This window comes from Pseudopodoces humilis, chromosome 3 (genome assembly GCF_049639895.1).
Source record: "Pseudopodoces humilis isolate 2021_Gansu_Grassland_sample_001 chromosome 3, ASM4963989v1, whole genome shotgun sequence".
Classification (NCBI taxonomy): Eukaryota; Metazoa; Chordata; class Aves; order Passeriformes; family Paridae; genus Pseudopodoces; species Pseudopodoces humilis.
Window position 1 is genome coordinate 37372385 of NC_142202.1, and position 21780 is coordinate 37394164.

At 40.3% G+C, this 21780-nt stretch overlaps 1 protein-coding gene across 3 annotated transcripts in view; it reads right to left on the reverse strand.

Annotated features, from left to right (window-relative positions):
* Positions 1 to 21780, reverse strand: part of AGPAT4 (1-acylglycerol-3-phosphate O-acyltransferase 4) — a 71450-nt gene that overhangs the window by 18344 nt on the left and 31326 nt on the right. For all 3 annotated transcript variants that reach the window (XM_005526926.3, XM_088053712.1, XM_088053711.1), the window contains 3 exons: positions 15316 to 15485; positions 7147 to 7308; positions 4919 to 5072 (listed from right to left, as the gene is read on the reverse strand). In XM_005526926.3, the coding sequence (XP_005526983.1) occupies positions 4919 to 5072; positions 7147 to 7308; positions 15316 to 15485 (486 nt within the window). The remainder of the gene's footprint in view (positions 1 to 4918; positions 5073 to 7146; positions 7309 to 15315; positions 15486 to 21780) is intronic.

Genomic DNA, 21780 nt, shown 5'->3' on the forward strand with positions numbered 1-21780 from the left:
GAGAACAGAACAGCCTGGCTTCAGTGCTAAAAGGAAATCCTGAAAACAAAGGCCAAACCTCTGTCAGTGCAAAAGGACTCTGTCCCTCACTAACAACTCCATTCTTCTCCTATTACAGTAGGGTTCTTTGCCCAAACTCAAAACAAGCCAAAATCTACTTCATGCACACTACTCTGCCTGTACAAGTATGAAATTACTTTTTTTTTAAAAATAAATTATCTGCCTCCATTTTTAAGCTTCTTAGTGCAGAAGGATTTTACTAATCTACTCTAATTTAGTAATCCAATGTAATTGAAGGAAAACAAGAGCTCAGTTTGGTTTACACAGTGTAAGCTTCTTAGTTTATTCTTTAATAGCATGAGATTATTCTAACAACAATAGGGATGCAATAAAGCAAAGTATGATATACACAACACTTTTTCTTCCATCTCTTACAAGGCATCTGCATTTGAGTTTTTATATGAACTGGATTTTCATTGAGACATATTGGAAGATAGTTCTGCTCTGAATAAAACTTCTGTGGAGATGGACAAGAATATCTTTAGGTGCTGACAGTCTTACAGTTTTCCTTTTCTCCGGGGGGGGGAAAAAAAGTGCTGCTCCAGTTTCCAACTGCTCTGTAGTTTAATCTTCAGTCTAGTAACTGTTAACAACACACTGAAATCTTTTGGTGCAAAGCAGTGCCAAACTCAAGACAATGATAGCAATGTGCAGAAGTAAACAGACCTCTGTTATCCAGATATAACTGAAGATAACTAAAGATTTTAGCTTTCTCATTCTGAGAGTGCAGGAAAAGAATAACAATGAAAGTGTCCAAGAAAAAGGCTTCATGAAATTAAAATTTGCTAGAGAGCACCCACAGTCAAAGCAGCACTAGCATGCTGTGTGACACACTGGAACTGGTCGTCATTAAACATGGATTTTGTAATTTCAAAATTAGAATTGGACATCTCACGACTTTCTCATCCAGAAGCCGAAGAGACCAGAAAATTCACATTCTAAAACAAGTAAAAAAACCCATCCATAGTATCTTTAAAATATTTCAACTGTCTCACTCTCAAACTAATATGAGCAGCATTTAAGAAGTTTTGCTTCAATGGTGAAATATTTTTTCAAAGGAGTAATACCTCTTTTTCATTAAAATCCAAACACAAATATTTGAAAGCCTTTTCTTTCTGTCAAAAACTGATTAGGGTTTTTTTGTTTGTTTTCTAATCTCTGCCCAGCTTTTTTTCATATCATTAACTTTTGGTTCCCTCTACAGCTTTCTGACAGAGAGCTAAGAACTTAAGAATTTAAGATTTAATTTCTTAACTTCAACCTAAAAAATCTTCGGATTACATATCTAGAGAGGATTTTTCTTGCTTTGACTGTCCTCTTGAATTTCATGCATTATTTTGTGGCCATGGTGGATTATGCCAGGATGATTCACTGACAAATCAAACTATAGGCATGGCTACACGCATCTTAATACTAGCAGAAAACGATCTGAAGACTGGAAAAGGAAAGGTACAGTGACATTCTCTGTACTACTGATGTGACACCATCTTGACACAATCCTTTGATTTAACATTTCATTAATGGGGCCAGCTTGAACAAAAACCACTCATCCTCTCAAACTTGGTTACTTGTTCTGGATGATGAATAGAAACCCACTTGAAAAAAAAAATGTCCAGGACTAACATACAACTCAAGGGAAAAAAAAAGGCACTGCAACACCCCCAAACAGTGTCATACTGAACTCCATGAGAATATCACCCTGGAATTTATTCTCATGCATTCCCTCTAGGACAGCAGTTCCCAGCATGCACAACTGGAGGAAAAGGTACACAACAAAACCTGGGCTTATCTGCAATCCATCGTGAAGTACATTTTTAAGTACAAGTCTTAACTAAACAAAAGCAGCTGAAAGGAACTGCCTTATATACAGCCAGACAGTAACAGTTAAATATATCTTTTGAAGTATTAGAGATATCTACTTTTAATGTAAGTAATGGATGAATGTTTTAGAAACAGATTTGTATTTTCATTTGCTTCCATGAACAGTACAGGTAGCAAACAGCAACTTATTAAGAAAGTGAACAGCTTCTAGAAATTAAGTTCCTGGGGACTGCATCTGTAAAATCATACTGGGAGGAATGGTCACCAATGAAAACATCAGAACAAGTTCAGAAAACATTAAAAGCTTTCTTTCTTTAAGAATCAAATTATATATGGAGATCTGAGCTTCTGAAAGCAAGTTTTGGAGGAAAAAACAATTCCACTATCACTTACAAAAGAAATTAGTTAAGAGGGAAGGTTCTTTACGTCTTGTTTTGTGTGAGAGGTATTTTTATCCAAATACATCTGCTTATGCTGACAGATATGGCATCACTGGTATGGAAGCAAATGAAAATATAAATCTGTTTGTACAGATTTGTTCAGAACTACTTCAGAACTCCTTCCAGAGTGACTACAGCAGGTAGCATTAAGACTTGATACAAATTTTTGAAGAGGTGATCTCTGCTGCCATGGGTGAATTACATCTACAGCCAGAGAAAACAGCATCTACTCATCCTATAGTACTACAGCCTCTGACAAGCTCAATTGCACCCTTGTCAAAAAGGAGGAAACAAAATTGGACAGGAGCTCTCTCACACCCAGCTGGTCCCAAACCTGTGACTTGGTTCCACTGCTCTGTCATGGTGCAGCTCCATCCCTTAGCAAGGTACTCCAGCCAAGCCCACCACCCTTGTGGGAGAACAGAAGGTGCATTAGCCTAAATGGCAGAGCCCAAAATGGGCTCAGGCAGCTCAGCACCAGTCTCTCACTTTTAGAGATGCACAGGGATATGACCTAATTTCTAGACCTCTAGAACTTACAATTCCAGATCATGGACTGTCCAGAGAGACTGCTGTCATATTCTCTAGTCAAAAAACACGCATGGACTTATTATCTGCATATAATAATGTTACAAGGAGTTCTAAAAAATAAGACATTGTTCTCAGATGCTCTTCACATGAACCCCTTGTCTCTATAGGAGAGAAACATACAGGAACCCAAGCAGTAACTCTTCTCTCTCCCCCTCACTGCAAGAAGTAACAAGGCAAATAAAGCAACAAACCTCGAAGAACCTGCAACACCAATCTGGGGTCATCAAACTCTCAGAGGTTTTTTGGTTGAATTTTTAAGCTCAACAGTTTTTTCTGAAACTGTATATGAGAAGTTATGACTCTGCTTCTCCTTGAACCCTCACAGGGAAATGCTGCCTTCTTACTGGCCTTACACTGCTCGATCTAGAGAAGTTACAGCGTCTGGACTGAGGCAGTGACATTTGCTCCCCTAAATAAACAATAATCTAGCAACCTCAGTCTTCTTTTTCTGAAGGTGTTTCAAATATTTAGGGTACTAGTGTTACGGTAGTGTGTTGCATGAACGTCCAAAACTTTATAAATGTGACTTGTGTTTCCTAAAATTGTTTCCTTTTGGAATGTTTTCCCACGAATCAGCTACTTGTCCACAAGCATGCTGTACTCTGCCTGCATTACACAGACCAGTGAAAAGAACAAAATCACCACCAAAATAACCTGTTCCTGATTCCCAGCTCAGGGCATTAGAGACCACAGAGTTTTGACTTATCCATTCTGTGCTACTACCCCCTGCCCTCAGCAGAACAGTCACCCTTATTCAAAAGGCAAGGCTAAACTGTGCTCTTAAGGGGGCTGCTGGATGCTTCACACTAACCTCTTCTTCATGGATCAGAAAAGATCCAAGCTATGCTATCCATCTTGGGGGTGGAAAATTGTGGGTGCCTGGGAAGCTACAACAGTGGTATGATCTACTTGGCTTGCCAGAGGATATTTAGCAGAAATACAAGAGATAGCAAGCCAGCTATCTCTTGGGAGATGGGACGCTTTTCTTACAGCGGCTATCCCAGATCTGCCACATGAAAACATGTCTTCAAAGACAAAAGAAGTTTTGACATAGACTTCAGCCAAGCTGGGAACATTTTCTTCTAAACCAGAAACCACTTTTTTCTTTCTTACACATCAGCCATCTAACACACAAACCTCTAAGACCCTGTAACACTACAGCTACTTAGCACTGTTTTTCCTTTGCCCATGAAGTACACAGCAGAAGACTCAGATAGCATTAGTCAAAGAATTTGATATAGTATTAGTCAAATACTACCACCTCAAAGGCAACATGTGCAATATTCTTACTAATGTCACGTTAAAGTTGGCAAGTGCAAGTAAGCAGAAATAAATGGGGAGCTCAAAACAATATTAACGAAGAAAAACTTACTCATGTTCTGTAATGTAGAAACTGTTTATAATTTCACCTACATGTATCATCAGTCAAGGTCTACTCCCCCTCTTCAGCTCCATTAAGAAACTCTAAAGAGCAAATCTATACAGAAATTTAAAGTAAAATGTTTTTTTATTTAAAAATTGTGTTATTTGAGGTAGTCATTTACCACAAGAAATTATTTTAAGACATGCTGCCTCAGACTCTCTATGGATGCATTTACTTCATTTAGAATAGAATTGCTTAGCAAATAACTAAGAAATACTATCCTTTGGTAATAGGTACAAAATATGCGACAAAATGTGTACCAATTTGTATGAAATATGCAACTGAGATTCCCCAACACAGAGTTACAGTTAACAAAACATACCGACAATAAATTAAAACCCAAAAAACCAAAACACCGACCCCCTGCAAAAAAACCAAACAAAAAAAAAACCCCAACCAAAACTGACCCCATCGACTGATTCAAGACTTTGTTAATAAAACCAGAGGCTAGTGAAAAAATGTTCTGAAAGCATCTCAGGATTTTTCTGCTAGGACACATGCTACAGGGAAAAGAAAAGCATGGCAAACTGTCAGCAGTTAGAGGAAATAACCACTTAGCATTGTCCCCTGTGACTTTCCTTACCTACATTTCTCAAACACTGCACAGTGACAGCAAATCCTTTTGTTCGTGGCAGGAGATGGTACTTCAGCTTGGGCAGACCCTTGGCTTCAGCGACCTGCATGCTGATCTGGTGCTTCTGTTCTGTGAACCTTGTGCCCTCACAATGAATCAAGAACTAAAACCAAGACAGAACTACAGTTAGACAGAAGTTTAGGTCTTCTGCTGACAGAGCAGAGGTCTCTCTAATTCCCACCAGCACAATCCAAATGAACACTGCTAGCAGGGACAGGTGTAGCCACAGATACATTTAGGTAATTTATTTGGCTGAGGTAGAAAGTCCCAACCAGCCAGAAAAAAGAAAAGACCTCAAAACCCCAAATCCAAACACTCATCCAACTTGCCACACGGTTTAAACTTCAGCCTTTAGGCTTTAACATCTGCTCTGCTATCAAGCTATCAGAATGACTTGGTTTCTCTGAGTCACTCCATCTCTAATGAGCTGTTAGAAAACACTCAAAACATACTCCTGTTGCAAATTTCTCTCTGATGGTGAACTGTTCAAATATCATGGCATCTAAAACTTGCAAAGTGTCTAAACCAAACACATTTCTAGGAAATGCTTCAGTGCCCTTACTCCACCTGCTTGTTTTCCCTACGGCACTCAAAGTCCATGGACAACTTCAGAGAGTAACTTTGATGCCAATGAGACAGCTGATAACAGATTTAAGGCAGCACACACAGGACAACTGAAAAACTCTTATGAACTATACAGTGGAAGTGCTCAGACATGAATAATTACAATCTTGCCACTGGCAGGCAGGTGAGAGCACAGATCTTAGGAGATTTACCACTTGCTCATCTGCTTTCTGCCAAGCATGAACGTGAACTAACACATCAGAGAGCACCGCCAAATCACACCCACATAACCCACAGCAAAAATGTAGCCAAAAGAGATAGAGATATTGAAGAAACCAGCCAAACAATAGTTCTATCTCATCCAAGAGTGCTCTACTCATGTATTGCAAGCATGTTATTCAGATTGATGAGACATAGAGACACAGATGAGAAAATCTCTCTAGTTTACTTAGCATGCTTTGCCTTGTCTACCTTCCAAGGTGCTACTGTTGTGCCTTTTGACATTATGTCATCATACAAATACAAATTGAAACTCCACACTGCAGTAATCTCAGGTGTACATCAATTATCTCCCTTATATAGGTGTAGCTCCTTTTTAGCAATCCCTCTACAGGAGTGTCTACAGGACGGTGGTGGCTTGTGCTCATTGATTAGAGTCGAGCTGTCGATGTGTATAGAAGTCACAGAGGAAATCTCTGGAGAGAAACTTAAACTAAAATCCCATAATCACCACTTTGCTAGACTTCCTGTCTGGAAGTCATCTAAACATCCAAGCCCAGAGATTAGTTTTGATTGCTTAGAACTGATTTAAATCAATGACAATTAAAAAAATAAATTTGTTTCAGAGCATGAGAAATACAGCATATACATCTTCACAAGGAAACAGCAATAGCTTCTGGAGGCCCTGGGGATGCTGCTTAGGATTCCATTTCTTTAACTGAATTGCACTCTTGTCATCCCTAGCTCAGAAGAACTGCAATTTTTATGATTTCTGAGAAGAGAAAAAATTCAAAGGCTTTTCATTCTCAGATAAGGAAATGCCAGGCATGGTGAATACTAAAAGCTTATGGTGATGCAAAAAGTAAGACCTTCTTGTTACTGAATATGGCTCCATCAGGCCACTTCTCTGACCAGGTGGCTTCCACTTCTACTGGGCTATGTCTGGCCAAACACCTACACAGGAACGGCAGAATCACAGGGAAGAAGAAAACACTAGTATGAACTCTGCAATCTAAGGTGAGAGGGGAGCTTAGGTAACAAATAAAGCTGATGTGTTTCAATACAACATTGTCACATGCATTTACATAGCCATGAACCTGCATCTACACTATCCAGCGCCTGTCATTACAGAACCACAAAATTTACTGAGTGGGTCACAGTGCAGGTATTTTTGCAGTAATATCTGCAGGGCTCCATACTACAGAAAGGAAACAGACAACACAGTACATGGGAAACTCCAGAGAGAATTCAGTTGAGAGTATTCTGATACTCCCAAGGAAGCTACTGAATCAAAAATCTCACTAACAACTTGGTTAGCATCACATATTGCCTGTGCCTCTCATTCCTGCTGAGCACTACAGCACCTCACACTCCATTTGTTAGTCATCACTCACCCAAAAGTTTTCAGGGTAGTCCCGGAGATTGAGCAACTTCTGTATGACTGTTTTCCGATCTTCCTCCCACTTGCGCTTGCAGAAGACTATCTCTAGGAAATACCACATCCAGCCAATGATAGGCATGTAGGAGAGCTCCTTCTTTGCAAGCACTTTGGAACTCTGCAAGACAGAATCAAAGCAAGTTAAACACAGTTACACCACTTAAGGGTGCACTGTGGGTGCACAGTTAGACACAAACTGCTATTGATTTATATTGACCAGACCCGGTTTTAACACCAGTGTAAAAGCAAAACAAAGAAAAATAAGTTTCTCTCATATGACAGAACAGTCAAATCTAATCTCAGGTATCTGCATGGAAGACTTCCAGAATTAAATATATGTGAGTGTGTGTTACTCTATCCTACCCAAACACTGAAACCCAAAATTCTTTCAAACATGTAGGAATCCATGTAAATTACCTGAGCCGTATCAATCAAAATTCTAAATTCAATCAGAATCTGGCAGTGGCAGCTCAAGTTCCTTTAAGATACCTTGAAACTATACTTCTCCCCAAAGCTGGGGCATCTAAACATGGAAGAAAAACCCAAAAAAACCCAAAGAGAGACATAAAAAAAATAAAGCAGAGTCACAGAGCCATTGCAGCACAACATACTGATGCTATACACACTTGGCTTACCAATAGAAGAAACGTTAAAGACTAGAAACAATAGCAGCAATAAGAATATTTAATTTGTGCTCAGTTTTGTTTATGAAGGGCAGCAGTATTTAGAATAGCGAATTTCTCTTCAAAGCATGCTTCTGGAGTAGGAAAAAACAAAAAAGGACTCTTCCTGTCTCACATGTGTGACAGACACTGAAGTGACTGGTCCAGACACTCCACAGGAAGTCTGTGATTTATCAAGCATTCAACATGTTCTGTAAATTAATCCTATTCCAGAATTTAAGTCTGTGATCATCTCAGACTAACATTCCCTACGGCAGGAGAACTGATTCCATGTGCTCCTTTCCCGTCTTCCAAGCCAGCCTACCCTGGTGACCTGTCTTACATTTCACTGGGTTAATTAACCAATAAAATGGCACATGTGTGTTGGGTTCATATAGGAATTGTTGTTTCAGCATTTCCTAAAAAACAGTGACATTTTCTTAGAAGAAAGATGGGAGTAATTACAGTCCAGTTTCTGACTATGCTATTATAAGCTAGCCCATCAAAAAGCTCTGCAGATAGATTATAGGACATGTCATTTAACTAGAAATTACTTACTGGGAGAAGCTACCATCAACAGAAAATACTATTATTTTTTTAGTCACTCTTGTTCATTTGGCTGCTACAGGAAGAGACTTGACCTAATTCTTTATCTCAGCTCATTTTTTCATCTGTTCTCCTTCTCTGAGAAGGAGAATACCTTAAATAATTAAGCTATCTAAAAGCTCATAAGACTGGAAGGCAAGTGCACATCACACAGCTTCACCAGCAACTGTTACACAGAAGCAGAACAGAGGATGACAGAGACTTCCATGTCTAAGAACGCAGGAACCATCTCTATCAGATGATTTACTGCTTTGTAATAATCGTACTCCCTCATTTTGAGCATTTGAGAATTTAGTAATTTCAATGAAGGGCTCAGATCAGGCCTCCAAACCTCCTGCTCCCCTGAGAAGCAGCTGCAGTAATTTCAGTTTCAAGCCATGTTGTGCATTAGTCCCCATCACATGACAGCAGCAACACTGAACCCAGCCTCTTCCAGCTCCCCAAACTGGGCACAAAGAAACGGGCTCTCCTTTTACCACTTTCTTGCACAAGGAGGCCAACAGCAGCCCTATCACCACCATCCCTCCTCCCTCCCCTGCAAAAGAGAAGAAACCTCAACATGTTCTTAAAATTCATTTACACTAAGTGTTCAGCGTCGTAAGAGCTACCATAAACTAATTTAAGTGTACTTGGCATAGAGTGCACAAGGCCTTCAGAACAGTGTGTCAGAACAAACAATATAATAGCCCTCCTGCAGTCTTTAAAGTGCAGAAATTATAGTCCAAAAAGCTCGCTAAAATGAGTTTCACCATACCTATTTTCTAATATTTTACATATTTTAAGAAGAGCGTGAGTTGCACAAGAAGCAGGAGAGAAGTTGCACTTGGCCCAGTGAAACCAAGAAACGATATTGTGAGATGAGGTGTTCTGTAGCACAGGTATAACCACGAAAGCACAACAGATGTCTGAGCTCTTCCCTGGGACACGTTCTTATTCTTTCACTGTGCCGATGCATTTTTAAAATTTAAAAGCGCTCTTTTTGACATGCATGAGTACGACTCCTGAGATGCACATAAAAGTAAACAAAATCACCTCACACTATTTTATGCAACCATCTGTTCTAGGAGTAGAAGGAAGGCTAACAACAGAACTAATTAGAGAAAGGAAACTCCTCGGTGTATTACACTGGCAAGGCTGTTCTTGTGAGGGAAGAATACATTAGGCCTCGCCTCAGAAGCTGTCATACAGACTGGGGAATGGAATGGGAGGCTGGAGAGCAGAGCTGCAGGAAGGAACCTGGGGTTCCTGGTCACTGGCAAGCTGAACAAGAGCCAGCAGTGCCCTGGCAGCCAGGAGGGAAAACGCTGCCCTGGGGGGCATCAGGCACAGCATGGCCAGCTGGGCAAGGGAGGGGATTGTCCTGCTCTGCTCTGAGCTGGGGCAGCCTCAGCTCCAGTGCTGGGGACAGTTCTGGGTGACACAATGTAAGACATGAAACTATTAGATAGTATCGAAAGGAGGGCCACGAGGATGGTGAAGGGACTTGTTGGGAAGCTGTATGAGGAGGAATGGCCAAGGTCACTTGGTCAGTTCAGCCTGGAGGAGACTGAGGACAGATCTCACTGCAGTGACAGCTTCCTTGTGAGGGGAAGAGGAGGGGCAGGCACTGATCTCTTCTCTCTGGTGCCCAGTGACAGGACCTGAGAGATTGGCCTGAAGTTGTGTCAGGGGAGGTTTAGGTTGGATATCAGGAAAAGGATCTTCACCCCAAAGGGTGGTTGGGCACTGAAACAGGCTCCCCAGGGCAGTGGTCACAGCACCAGCCTGACAGAGTTTGAGAAGTATTTGGACAACACTCTCGGGCACCTGGGTGATTCCTGGGGATGGTGCTCTCCAGGGCCAGGAGCTGGACTTGATGATCCTTGTGGGTTCCTTCCAACTCTGCCTGTTCTGTGATCCCTCTTACAATAGCTAGAGCTATAACTACAGCTGTTGTGTTTCAGTGATCTACCCATGCACAGCTCCTGTGAAAATACCTTGCAGGGAAAATCTCAACTCTAGTTAACTTCAGTCACTAATGTTTCCTTTACTAAAGTGCTTTGGTGAACATGTGACAGTTACTTCTAACCTTCACATTCAGCTAGCTCGATAGAAAAATAATCACTAAAAAATGCTGATTTATTCCAAGTAAGCTGCCTTCTTGAAGGAAGTCAAACATTTTCAGTGCTCAGAACTGTGTAATTTCAAGAGATGTTTAATTAAATTACCACTGGACAAGGACAACTTATCTACAATACTAACATTTTAATCCAGGTTTAATTTATTTTGGCCAAGTTTGTTCAAATGACATACCCATGAAGTTCTCCTTTTATGAATGACTGCAACAACATCACCTTAAAGCTGATTTAGTGCATTTGCCCAACTATGCTGTCAAAGAAAGAAAACCTTGATTCTACATGTTCAGCCTCAGTTAATCAACACCTCTTGTTGAAAGAACACAACAAAAAGCATGAAATCAACGTGCAACTGAAAGCGTCAAACAAAACTTGTTCCCGAGTTTTAAAACAATTTCATTGTAGTGCAAACCATTTGCAACAGCAATCTGCCTCCTAAGTTATTTGCTATTCAGGCTGCCTTCAGCACTGACATACTTTCAACGATTCTGACTGCTCTACTTTTGAAATATATTACTCCTTCAAATTATACTCTCTGGGACATCATGATGGCAAGGCATGTTTCTTTAGTCCCTCAAAGTCATCATTCCAGGAATTTAGTTATTCTCCTAATTCCTCATGCTTCATTTTGAATAAAACACCTCCATGTTGGAAAGGTAACACACTTACCTTTAGCCTGAGTTTGGCTCTTTACCACTTCAAACCTAGTTTTAAAATCAGTTAATATATTAAAATGCACAAACAACCTATTGTGCCCACACACCTATTAGTCTCGTACAGTAATATAAAAAAGTATCTCTCACACCTACATTTAATGCCACACTCAGCTTTTCAAACAGCAAGTTTCAACATCAACAACTCTCAAATAAAATTGTTTCCTGACATATGGAACAGGTAGTTAAGGTTAAAACCAGCAGCTACAGCTTTAAAGCACAGGCAATTTTTGCCAATCTCAATGTCCTCATCTCAGACAAATGGTTGTTAAAATTAATAAAAAAGCTATTTTATTGCTGCTTTGTCAAACCAAAAAACAAAGCAGTGAATCCAGGCAGGGAGTATAATAAAGTGCTTTTGGTAAGAATCCTTAATAACAGCTCCTGCTCAGAACTTGTCATGTCCTGATTTTGAGTTCTGGTGTCCAGTGGGCCTTTTTCCAAGAGGATGGCTAGAAACCTTGAGGAAACTAAGGGCTACTAATGCATTTGAATGGGGACACAGTGGCTAGGCTGTCCCAACTAATAAGGTAAATCCTAGGACTGGAATGTCACAGATAAGAAAAGGGAAGGACACAGCAGAGAGCAGCGAACCTCATGCCATACACATGAGAGATCTGAGTCCTTAGAAGAACATTCAGGTTCATAAACCTAAAAACAGGCAAGAGACTATGCCACTCCTACTCCATCTCCCAAAAAAAGCAAAAAAACCCCAAACCCTAAACCACCCTGATAAATCAAAGCCACGCTGATAGAGCTTTATAAACCTGTAGGGATTATGGCAATTTGTTTATAAGGAGAAAGCCAGTCCAGGAGAAGAGAGACGAGAGGAGCAGACAATGCACAGGCTGAATGTCTCAAATAAGACCAGGAAAGGCAATTTTCCAAAGGGAAAGACTTTTTTTTTTTTTGGAACCAAAGGAGCAAGACAGGTTTACGGATGTTTAATATTGTTTTCAAATAAACAAACACAGTGTCTGGATTTCAGCTGGAATAGAGCTAATCTTGTTCCCAGTAGCTGTGTTTTGGGTTTACAATGAGAATAATGTTGATAGCACATGGATGTTTTAGTTGTTGCTAAGCAGTGTTTACACTACATCAAGGACTCTGGCTTGTCACCACCCTGCCAGCGAGTACACTGGTGGACACAAAGAGCTGGGAAGAGACACAGCAGGACAGCTGACTCAAACTAGCCAAAGGGATATTCCATACCATTTGATGTTATGCTCAGTATATAAACTAGGGGGAAAGATGGCTGGGGACTGCTGTTAAGGAACTGGACTGTGGTGAACAACTCCATTGCGAATCATTTGTTTTGTACGCTCTGATTCTTTTATCACCATCATCATTACCATTATTTTTTCCCCTTCCTTTTCTGTCCTATTCAACTCTACCTCAACCCCAAATTTTCCCCCCTCCCCCATCCCACGGGGAGTAAGCAAGTGGCTGTGTGGTGTTTAGCTGCCTGGATGATTAAACCATGACAACCAAGCAAAAAAATTACAACATTTAAGTGCTTCATTAAAGAAATGTTCAAGCTGCAAAATATGCAGAGTTTGAACACATGCTTGTGACACTCTTAAGAGTGTTACTGTTGTCTACCAGAGCTGCAGGGCACAGCTGGATGTCACAACAAAGCCATTCTGCCTGCTGCAGCCAAGCACAGTGAGCTCCAACTCCTTTGGCTCTAAGCTGTCTTCACCTTCTCCCTCTTCCCCCACCCCAGTCATCTCTCCTTTCTTCACTGGATTAGTTAAGACAGAAAAGAGACAGAAAGAGTATCTAAAACATCACCAAACAGGGCAGACAAGCATCATAACATGCAAACTGCATGTGCAAGATTTCCTTTTCAGCAGCAGACATGAGATAGCTGAGTGAGGTATTGGCTGATACCCAAAGTTTGCACAGAAACTTCATGGAGTAAACAATTAAACATCATTAAATATAAACACCCATTGGCTCACAAAGTCCCTGAGCTACAAAACACTGGAGGCTGCGATACCTTAGAAAGCCCTCTGTATACTTGCCTTTTTCCTATAACTCTTTTCCTAAACATGTAAGCCCTAATGGTTCTTACACTCTTAACTGTGCTGCCACACCACGCCCTGAAACTTTGCACAGTGGAAGCTCAGGTAAGGCAGCACAAGTCAAACCAACCTACACTCCTCATCACTGCACAATCATCTACCCTTGCACTGGGCCAAGACAAGGACCAGTATACCAATACAGACAATTTAATCAGGAAAATCACAAATGTTTGGCATTTTCCATTCTTTATGGTTTTTTTAAAACATGGCCTAAGAAGAACTTGGGCAATTCCCAAGAGGGAAATGCACTGCTTTGTTAAGTAAAGACATCTATGCAAATGAGAGCACGTGGAAACTATTTCTTCTGGGAACAGTTTCTGGGAAGTAAAACCACAGTACAATACTCAGGACTGAAATAGTTTTGTGTTGGTTTTTTGCTAATTTGTTTTTGTTTTGTTGTTAAAAAATAAAAAAGCAAAACCACAACCAGCATAGATCAGTTCCTAAAATAATCTTAGGATTATTTGCATAAATGCAAACTGAGTAATAAATGCAAGCAGACAAAAAAAGGAAAAAATATTTTCAGTTAGTGCAGCACAATAATTTCAATAGTTGTTTCTCTGTTGTGGTTTCCTTATGTGTAGGTAACAACATAAAAAACTAAAACAAAGTCCTTATTAGCTTGGAAAACTGTTAAAAAAAAAAATTGCAGCTAGTGAGATTCCATCCAACCACATCACATCAATGTAAAACAAGGTATTTTCGGCTTTGTATGCCCCTATTACTTAGTATAGAAACAATCCTTCCATTTTCTACATTGGTGTTTTCTGAAGAAGCACCCGACCCTCAAAAACACAGCTCTATTTAGAGAACTGAGGCAATTTGGCTTACAAAATTAGACTGCACTATAGCACCACTGTTTTTTGCACTTACATTTGCCTGCTAGGAACATTTCCCTACATCTCTACTGTTCCATGCCATCCTCCAGCTCTGTGCTAAAGTCCCAGACAATATGGCAGAACTATTATTCAGAAGCCAACAGACATTTTGGTTACACAAAGAGCTTGTAATGCTTAGGTTCACTTTCCTCCACTTTTAAGGCCCCTTTTTATGTCTTTGTTAAACAGACTGCCATTACTGTAATTTGAAAGTGACAGGAGTGGTGCTTAAACGTCCAGAAAACGCACAAGTTGTCCAAAGGGAAGGCCACAAAAGTCAGAGGTTTACACAATCCAAGGTCAGGACTTTTGACAGTGACCAGTATCAAAGCTAGAAGGATGCTGCAGAATACTGCCAAAATGAGTCATTGGTCTTCTTTCTTATGAGGGAGACACCCTTATCTAAATCCTTTATAAACAGAGAATATCTTCACCACCACAGAATGAAGTCAGGCTGATTTAGGATGTGGCTTGAATTATCCCCATGATCTGACAGGGGAAACAAAAAAGCAACCCTGAAAACAAATGCACATGAACTCCTAGCTTAATGTAGCACTGCATCCAACCAGGAATAACTCATTCCTCCCCATCTCTTACTGCTTTTATCTAGTCACTGCTGTCACTTAAGATGGCTGCTCTTTCATTCTGAGAGAGGCAGGCTACATCATTCAAACTCTAGCTGTGGATTTGTAAGTTTACACTGTAAAAAGCAAACAAATTCTGTAATTTAACTGTGAAAGAATCACAGGATAGCTCATCTTTATGCAGTACAAACTGCAAGAGTTACTAAGTAAACACCCAGAGAGAAATAACTGTAATGATCTCCACAGGTTAAGAAAATATCTGCTTCATCAGCTTTAACTGCAATGCTTTTAAAATTTCTGTGGTTTCCTGAGCCATCTTGTCTCCACATACTTGCACTGCACTGTTTTAGGTTCACCTCTAATTCTGGACAGCTGCCGAGTGAAACTTGAGCAAGGATCTGTTAATTCAGAAACACAACTAACTTATTTTGTTTTTTTTTTCACATCCAAGGAGATTTATCTTAAATACTAAGTAACTCACCCCCAGGACCCCAAATCTCTCACAAAAGTTCCAACCACAGAGAAAGTCAATTTCAAAGTTGTGATTAAGGATTACGATGGCATTCTCCTTCCCGTACTTGTGGTAACTCTCTGGATCAGTGTAAAGGGTGCAATCGGTGCCTGACCACCATTCCAGCAACATCACCATCTCTGAAACAAAGAACAAGAAATAATGTGAATGTACACAGTAAACGCAAAACCACAAATTAGTAACGTTGAAAACATCAGTCACCTCAGTGGCATGTGGCAAAGAAAGTGCTGTAATGAACACATGAGAGCGCTGTTTAAAGCACAGCTACCTTTACAAGCTGGAAGGTGGTTTCTCAGCAGTATCCTAGTGACTATCAATTCCTTTCAATTTCCTATTTGCTTTTATCAAGCCCAGGCTAGTACTGTACGCTTTGTATTTGCTTTGCTTGGAACTTTTAAGTCTGACCACAAGACGTGTGAATCAAACCTTTATTTAGTGAAATTGCTCTGGTCTGGGGCACAGGAAGTTGAGGTGAGTCAGTAAAGCCAAGAAACTTGGAGAGGTCTATCTCCATGGAGATGGAAAAAGAAAATCTAAAAGCAATGGCTCTCCTAAAGCAACCCATGTCTTGAGCTGGGGGTACTGTGGGACTAAATGAAAGCTGTCTGTCTGACACTGAAAAGGAATTAAGGGACACATTTGCTTCCTTTCAAAACTGTCAGGGAAGTTGTGAATCAAAGCAAAGGTCTAATGCAAGAGGTTATTCTTTGTTAAGTGAAACATATCTCCCTGGTGATGAGTGCCTTTGCTGGAAGGATGAGACATCCAAGATGCTCTTCTGGCTTAAGACAAGCCTGAAGGCACCAAAAATGCTCATTCACCTCAGGAAAGATCAAAACCAGGCCAGTCTTCAAAACACATTTGAATTCCTTTCCCTTTTGGCCCCCTACAACTAGTGACAGGAAACAAAAACCAGCCAGGAACAGGTCTACATTTCCAGTCATCACGAGTAAAATTAACTGCCTGAAGCTCTTGGATGACAGTGTGCTGTACGCTGGAGAACAGCATTAATGATATGAATGAATTCCATCTTACAGCACTACAGGCAGGCTAACAGACAATCTCTATTCGGGTAACATTACCTTAATATGATAAAAACATGTTTATGATACAGATAAATGACTGACTTGTCAGTCCACCTGCTTACTTCTAATCAGGGAATGACTACTGCAGCAGGAGTACATGATTACTCAATGCATGCTATTATGCATCAAAACAATAGCCTGAGATGTGGAGGGAGACCTTAATTATGCTAACCAGGGAATGGCAGTTTTCACTGACAGCAAACTAATTTTTCAGCGAAAACCAAAAATGCTCACAACTCAGCGAGGTAGCTGTAAAGATATAGAAGCAATACCTTGAAGATTTCCCCTGCCTTATGAAACACATTTAATGTTACATCTTTCTAAGGTCATAGCTTTCAATTAAATTTATACTTGAAATAAAAGCCCTCCACTCCCCAAAACACAGCAAAATTGAATAACAGCTGGGGAAAAAAATCCGTCCCACACTTTGCAAACTTTTGTGGAATCTACAGTCATATTCTAGGCCAGAACATAATCATAGAAAGGAAATTAGTTACAGGATTAGATCTTTTGCTTAACTAGGAATCCAACCAAGAGAAAAAATGACTGCCACATGACTTTTCCTCTTTTTAACACCTACTGCCATTAAATCTATTCCCTGGGGAAAAAACCCCAAAAAGGCAAAGATAACAATGATAAGGCTCTCTTGACAAAAAGATCCAACTTTACCTGAGAAAAAGTCATCCCACTTCAAGTGCAGATTTTTTATTTATTTTGTCTTTTACAAAACGAATTTGAACAAAACTAATAACGTACCACGAATCTCACTATACAGGTGTGCCACATGCATAGAGCTCTTCAGTTTTATATATTCCATTTCAAAGACATTTCAAAAAAAGCAGAGGCAGATATATTTCTTTATGTGCTTTGATTTTTCAGGCTTCACATAAGCAGGATTTTTATTTGAATAAATACTGCAGAAATAGGTCCCTATCCCTCACCTCACATGCCATTTGTCACTGACGTGCTCAAACAGCTGCTGCAGAAACAGAAAGCAGGCACTGAACACCACTATTTAAATACAGTAAATACCATCTGCCAGCCTCTAATTTCTTAACTTGTTTCTTTCCCTCATCTTCCCTACTCTTCCTTTCCTCATCTTCCTAGCCTCCTTTCTCCTTGTGGATCTCAAGTGACGGTAACTAGTGTCAGTTTGTGCTACTCTTGCATTGTGTCACCAGCTTACTTCCACAACCTTCCACAGAAATTTATTACCCAGCAACCTGCTGTGGTGGCTCAGCCACACAAGGTCACCCGTTCACACTCTCCTCCCTCCTTCACAGTACAGAGATGATCAGAGGAGGCTTCTTCCTTTGTACACTGTCATACTGTATAAGCAGAAATCAACTGCATAGTGGGAAGAAAAAAAAAATTCTTTTGCCCCTTTAATGAGGTTTTGGAGTTTCAACACCACAACTGAGCTGATGAATACATATTCAACCACATCGTGAGGGCTCCTACCTCTCAAAGCAATTCCTCCAGTTACACTGTCAAACAATTAAGGCAAAGGAAGGAGAAAAACCATAGGAACTTGAAATCTCCACTCCATGCTTTGAAGACAGAGTCCTTGTAGTGCATTACAACTAGCTTCAGAAGAAGCTGATGGCAGAGAGAAATCATGACTTCAAATACTTAATATGGATACCCTGTGTGCTTAGGAATTTTGAGCTCTTTTATCTTTCTGAAATAAAAAAAAAAACACACTCATCCTACTTCAAAGAATAACCCTACCTCCTGCAAGAGTATATAGTTTCCTTGCCCTTCACTGCACAAATCTGAGCTGCTTCAATGCCAGCACTTCCAGAACAAATAACAAGGAAAAAAATCTCCAAGGCAGAGCTGAACTGTAAGTCATTATATGAAAAATAACATTTAAGGGAAGAAGGGAAACACACAGAGTTTATTGAGACTTCCACATCAAAGTTTTACAAGAATGAATCATTAAAACAGTTAACACTGTTCTGCTGTAGGTGTTAGCAATTCCTTGAGCTAACTATTCTTGATAAGGAACAGATGACCTGCTGTCACCTGAATGTGCTATCCATTCTGTGATTCTGTGATAAACTTTGGAAACATTTGCTTACAGGATTAACTATAAATTACCTATTTTAAAATTCCATTAAAAACATAATTCTGTATTGACTCAATAGGTACAATAATTTGAAAATCTCAAATAAGTGCATAACCTTATTTAAAGATATATATATGTATATACAGAGCTGTTTCCCTCCATGACATTCTTCATTTCCTTTAATCTCTTCATTTTCTTTAATCTCTGTATCAAGGCAACACCAAGAAAAAGAACTCAGAAAATTCTTATGGGAATATATGGTAAAAGCACACCAAACTCTCTAATACAAATAAAAGCAAGACAAGTGGGCAAGCTGTGACCATCATTCCAAAGAGCAGACAGGGTGAATGGCTGCATGATGAATGACTGCACTGCATAAAACACTGGGGAAAGCATTTTAAAAAATGCAAAAATAAGGCTAAAGACAGGTAGCATAGTCTAGAGTCTATGCCTGTCTGTGGAAGAATGACTTGCAATAACTTACTACCTTTCCAGATTTTCAGACTACACCTATTAGGGGCACTTCCTAAGCATTTTTCATAGAATGAAGTCTACAGGCAACTAAGGAAAGCAAGTCTGTATCTTCCCTAGGCTACTTAAAAGCCCTCTGTGCATCACAGACAGGGTTAAACCTCTGAATTAACTGCAAAGCTGCCTAAGAGTTTTCCAAAATACTTCCAAGTATTCATTACACAGGCTATTCTGGTGTTTCATTCTGCTGTCTAACCTGACCGGGCATTTATTTCTGGTCTCTACTTTCGTCTTCTCTGCAGGAGCAGTAACTGTGACGAAAGCTTGAAGGCAGGAATTCTGCTTGCATTGATTAGGTACATGAAACTAGAGCTCAGAGCTGAATATTTCTACATTAAAATAACTTACTATTATAAAAAACCCATATGTATCTTTCCTGTGAGGGGCAATAAAAACTAGTTCTTGGGGGTAGAAAACCCTGCAGCTGTAAAGTTAAGCAATGCCTCTCCCCCTTCCCCAAGGTAAGGAAGTGGAAAGTCAGGAGGTCATTCAGGGAGCCCAGCCAAAGCATCAGCTTTCCAGCTTCAGATTCTCTTCCACACATGTGCTGCACCAACAAGGTATAAAATGGAGTTATCTGGTTCACTCCCACACAGAAGTCCTGGTCTTCCACCTGCAGGAAAATGTTTAGGATGCCTGGTTTTCTGTGATTTTGTGGGTTTAAACAGATGTCCAAAATCCAGCCCCCTCTTTCCTTAGCCCCACCACCATGCCCCATTCCCCTCCCCCACTATCTACCGCAGCTGGTGGTTAAATCACTGGTGTCTTTGGACTTGTTTTCCCCTCCCTTGAAGCTGTCTTGCAGCAAAAGTACTGGCTGATGGCAGGGAGGGGTTATGGGCAATCATGCACACAAAAAGAAAAACAAGCAAAACCCTTCTCTCTTGCCTTCAGGTCTGGTTTTGCAGATTTTTGCCCCAGTCTCCTTGAAAGACCCTATAGCAACTCCCTTGAATAACACTTCAACTTATTCCATGTCTATGCTTTTAAGAACAGAAATCACCAAGAGAAAGGAATAAAGAAATGGTGAGTTTTAATTCCCCACTCATCAAAATGAGTTACCGGATGTGCTTGCAAGGAGAAAGATAAGCACAGCACAGCCCTTTCACACATTCAGGTTCCAAGACACATTCATTTCAGCATTTGCTTGCAGGAAATTATTTTAATGTACTTCAACAATCATATATTCCAACAGAGATAATGTGCTGCATTTGCCACAAATGACTGAGGACAGCATAGCACGTGCTGATCAAAGGAGTTAGTACAACAAACAGTGAAAGAAAACATGCTGTTTGGCAAGTTCCTATGACACCACATTTGCTCTGTAGGAGCATGAAATCAGGCAGTTGCATCTTTTCCGGATGTGGTTTCTTCTTGTGCGAAACACCACTGGCTTTTTCTACTGCTTGCAGAAGCAGCACCACAGAGGAACTGCTTAGCAAAGAACAAATGGTTACAGCTCATTCACTGCAAGTCACTGTGCAAAAGTCTCGTTCCAATGCTTTCTTTTAAGCAGTTTCCTATACACATGCACATATACACCCAAAAAATATCACTTGACTTAGGCATCCTTGGCCTACTTGTAGGTTGTATTATTTTAAGCCTGCATATCTTTAAAAAATACTGTCCCCTCCAAGCTATTTGAATAAACCACTCACTGTTACGAATGGTACATCATGACCAGTAGGTTTACTATGGAGACCTCAGTATTCACTTCTTCATGGGAATTACTTATCAGCACAAGGGAAATGACAGCCCAACTCCAGCTAGCAGGTGATCCCAAGAAGCTTGTAGGAAGAAGTCACTGACCCTCTAACAGTGGCAAGTTAATTGAGAAGAAGAAACAACATGTATCTGTCCTGAGAACACATGCATGTTTTCTATGTTGGTGGATTCATATGAGTAACTTCTGCTTCCTCTTCAAGAAACCCTAATCTGTAATACTCTAAAACTAGTCAAAAGATAGCTGGAAGGGATGAGTATGAAGCTATTGTTTATGTCACTTCCACAATGCCTGTGTACCTCCAACACTGTATTCCAAAGACAATTCTGTCACTGTCTGCTCTGTATCCCTACTCTCCCTAAATACATATGTACCAACTCTCCCTCCTCGACAGGCTAAATGAGTAAATAGGTAAATTAACCTTCAATCAACTGTTTTCAACCTGAATTTCATCTGAATATTGCAATTTCTCTTTTAAACTTGAAAAGGCTTTCTGCATGCAAATCCTTTGCAGTTTTTCAGGTATGTCAACTGGTCTAATAAAAACAATACTTTTGATGACAAATCATTTATTTACATGATCCATTTTCCTTAACCCTCTCCCAACTGTGCTCAACCAGACAACATCATCCCAAACAGTAAAGACCAAATATGCTAGAGCATCCCGTTAACCATGAGGACAGGCAGTGCCTGTCATAGTACTTCATGGCATCTGTCAAACAGCACTGCCCACAAGTAATTCCCACCAAACCCACAGCCTGTGGAGGACCCTCACACCAGAGCAGGGGGATGCCTGAGAGAAGGCTCTGACTCCATGTGAGACCCATAATGGAGCAGCCTGTTCTTGAAGGACTGTACCCTATGGAAGAGTGACCCATGCTGAAGCAGTTTTGGGAGGATGGTCAGTAGGGAGCTGCTACTCCTGAGATGGACACATGATGGAGAAGCTCATAGAACCTCTCCTGTGGGAGGGACCCCACAGTGCAGCAGGGGAACAACTCCTC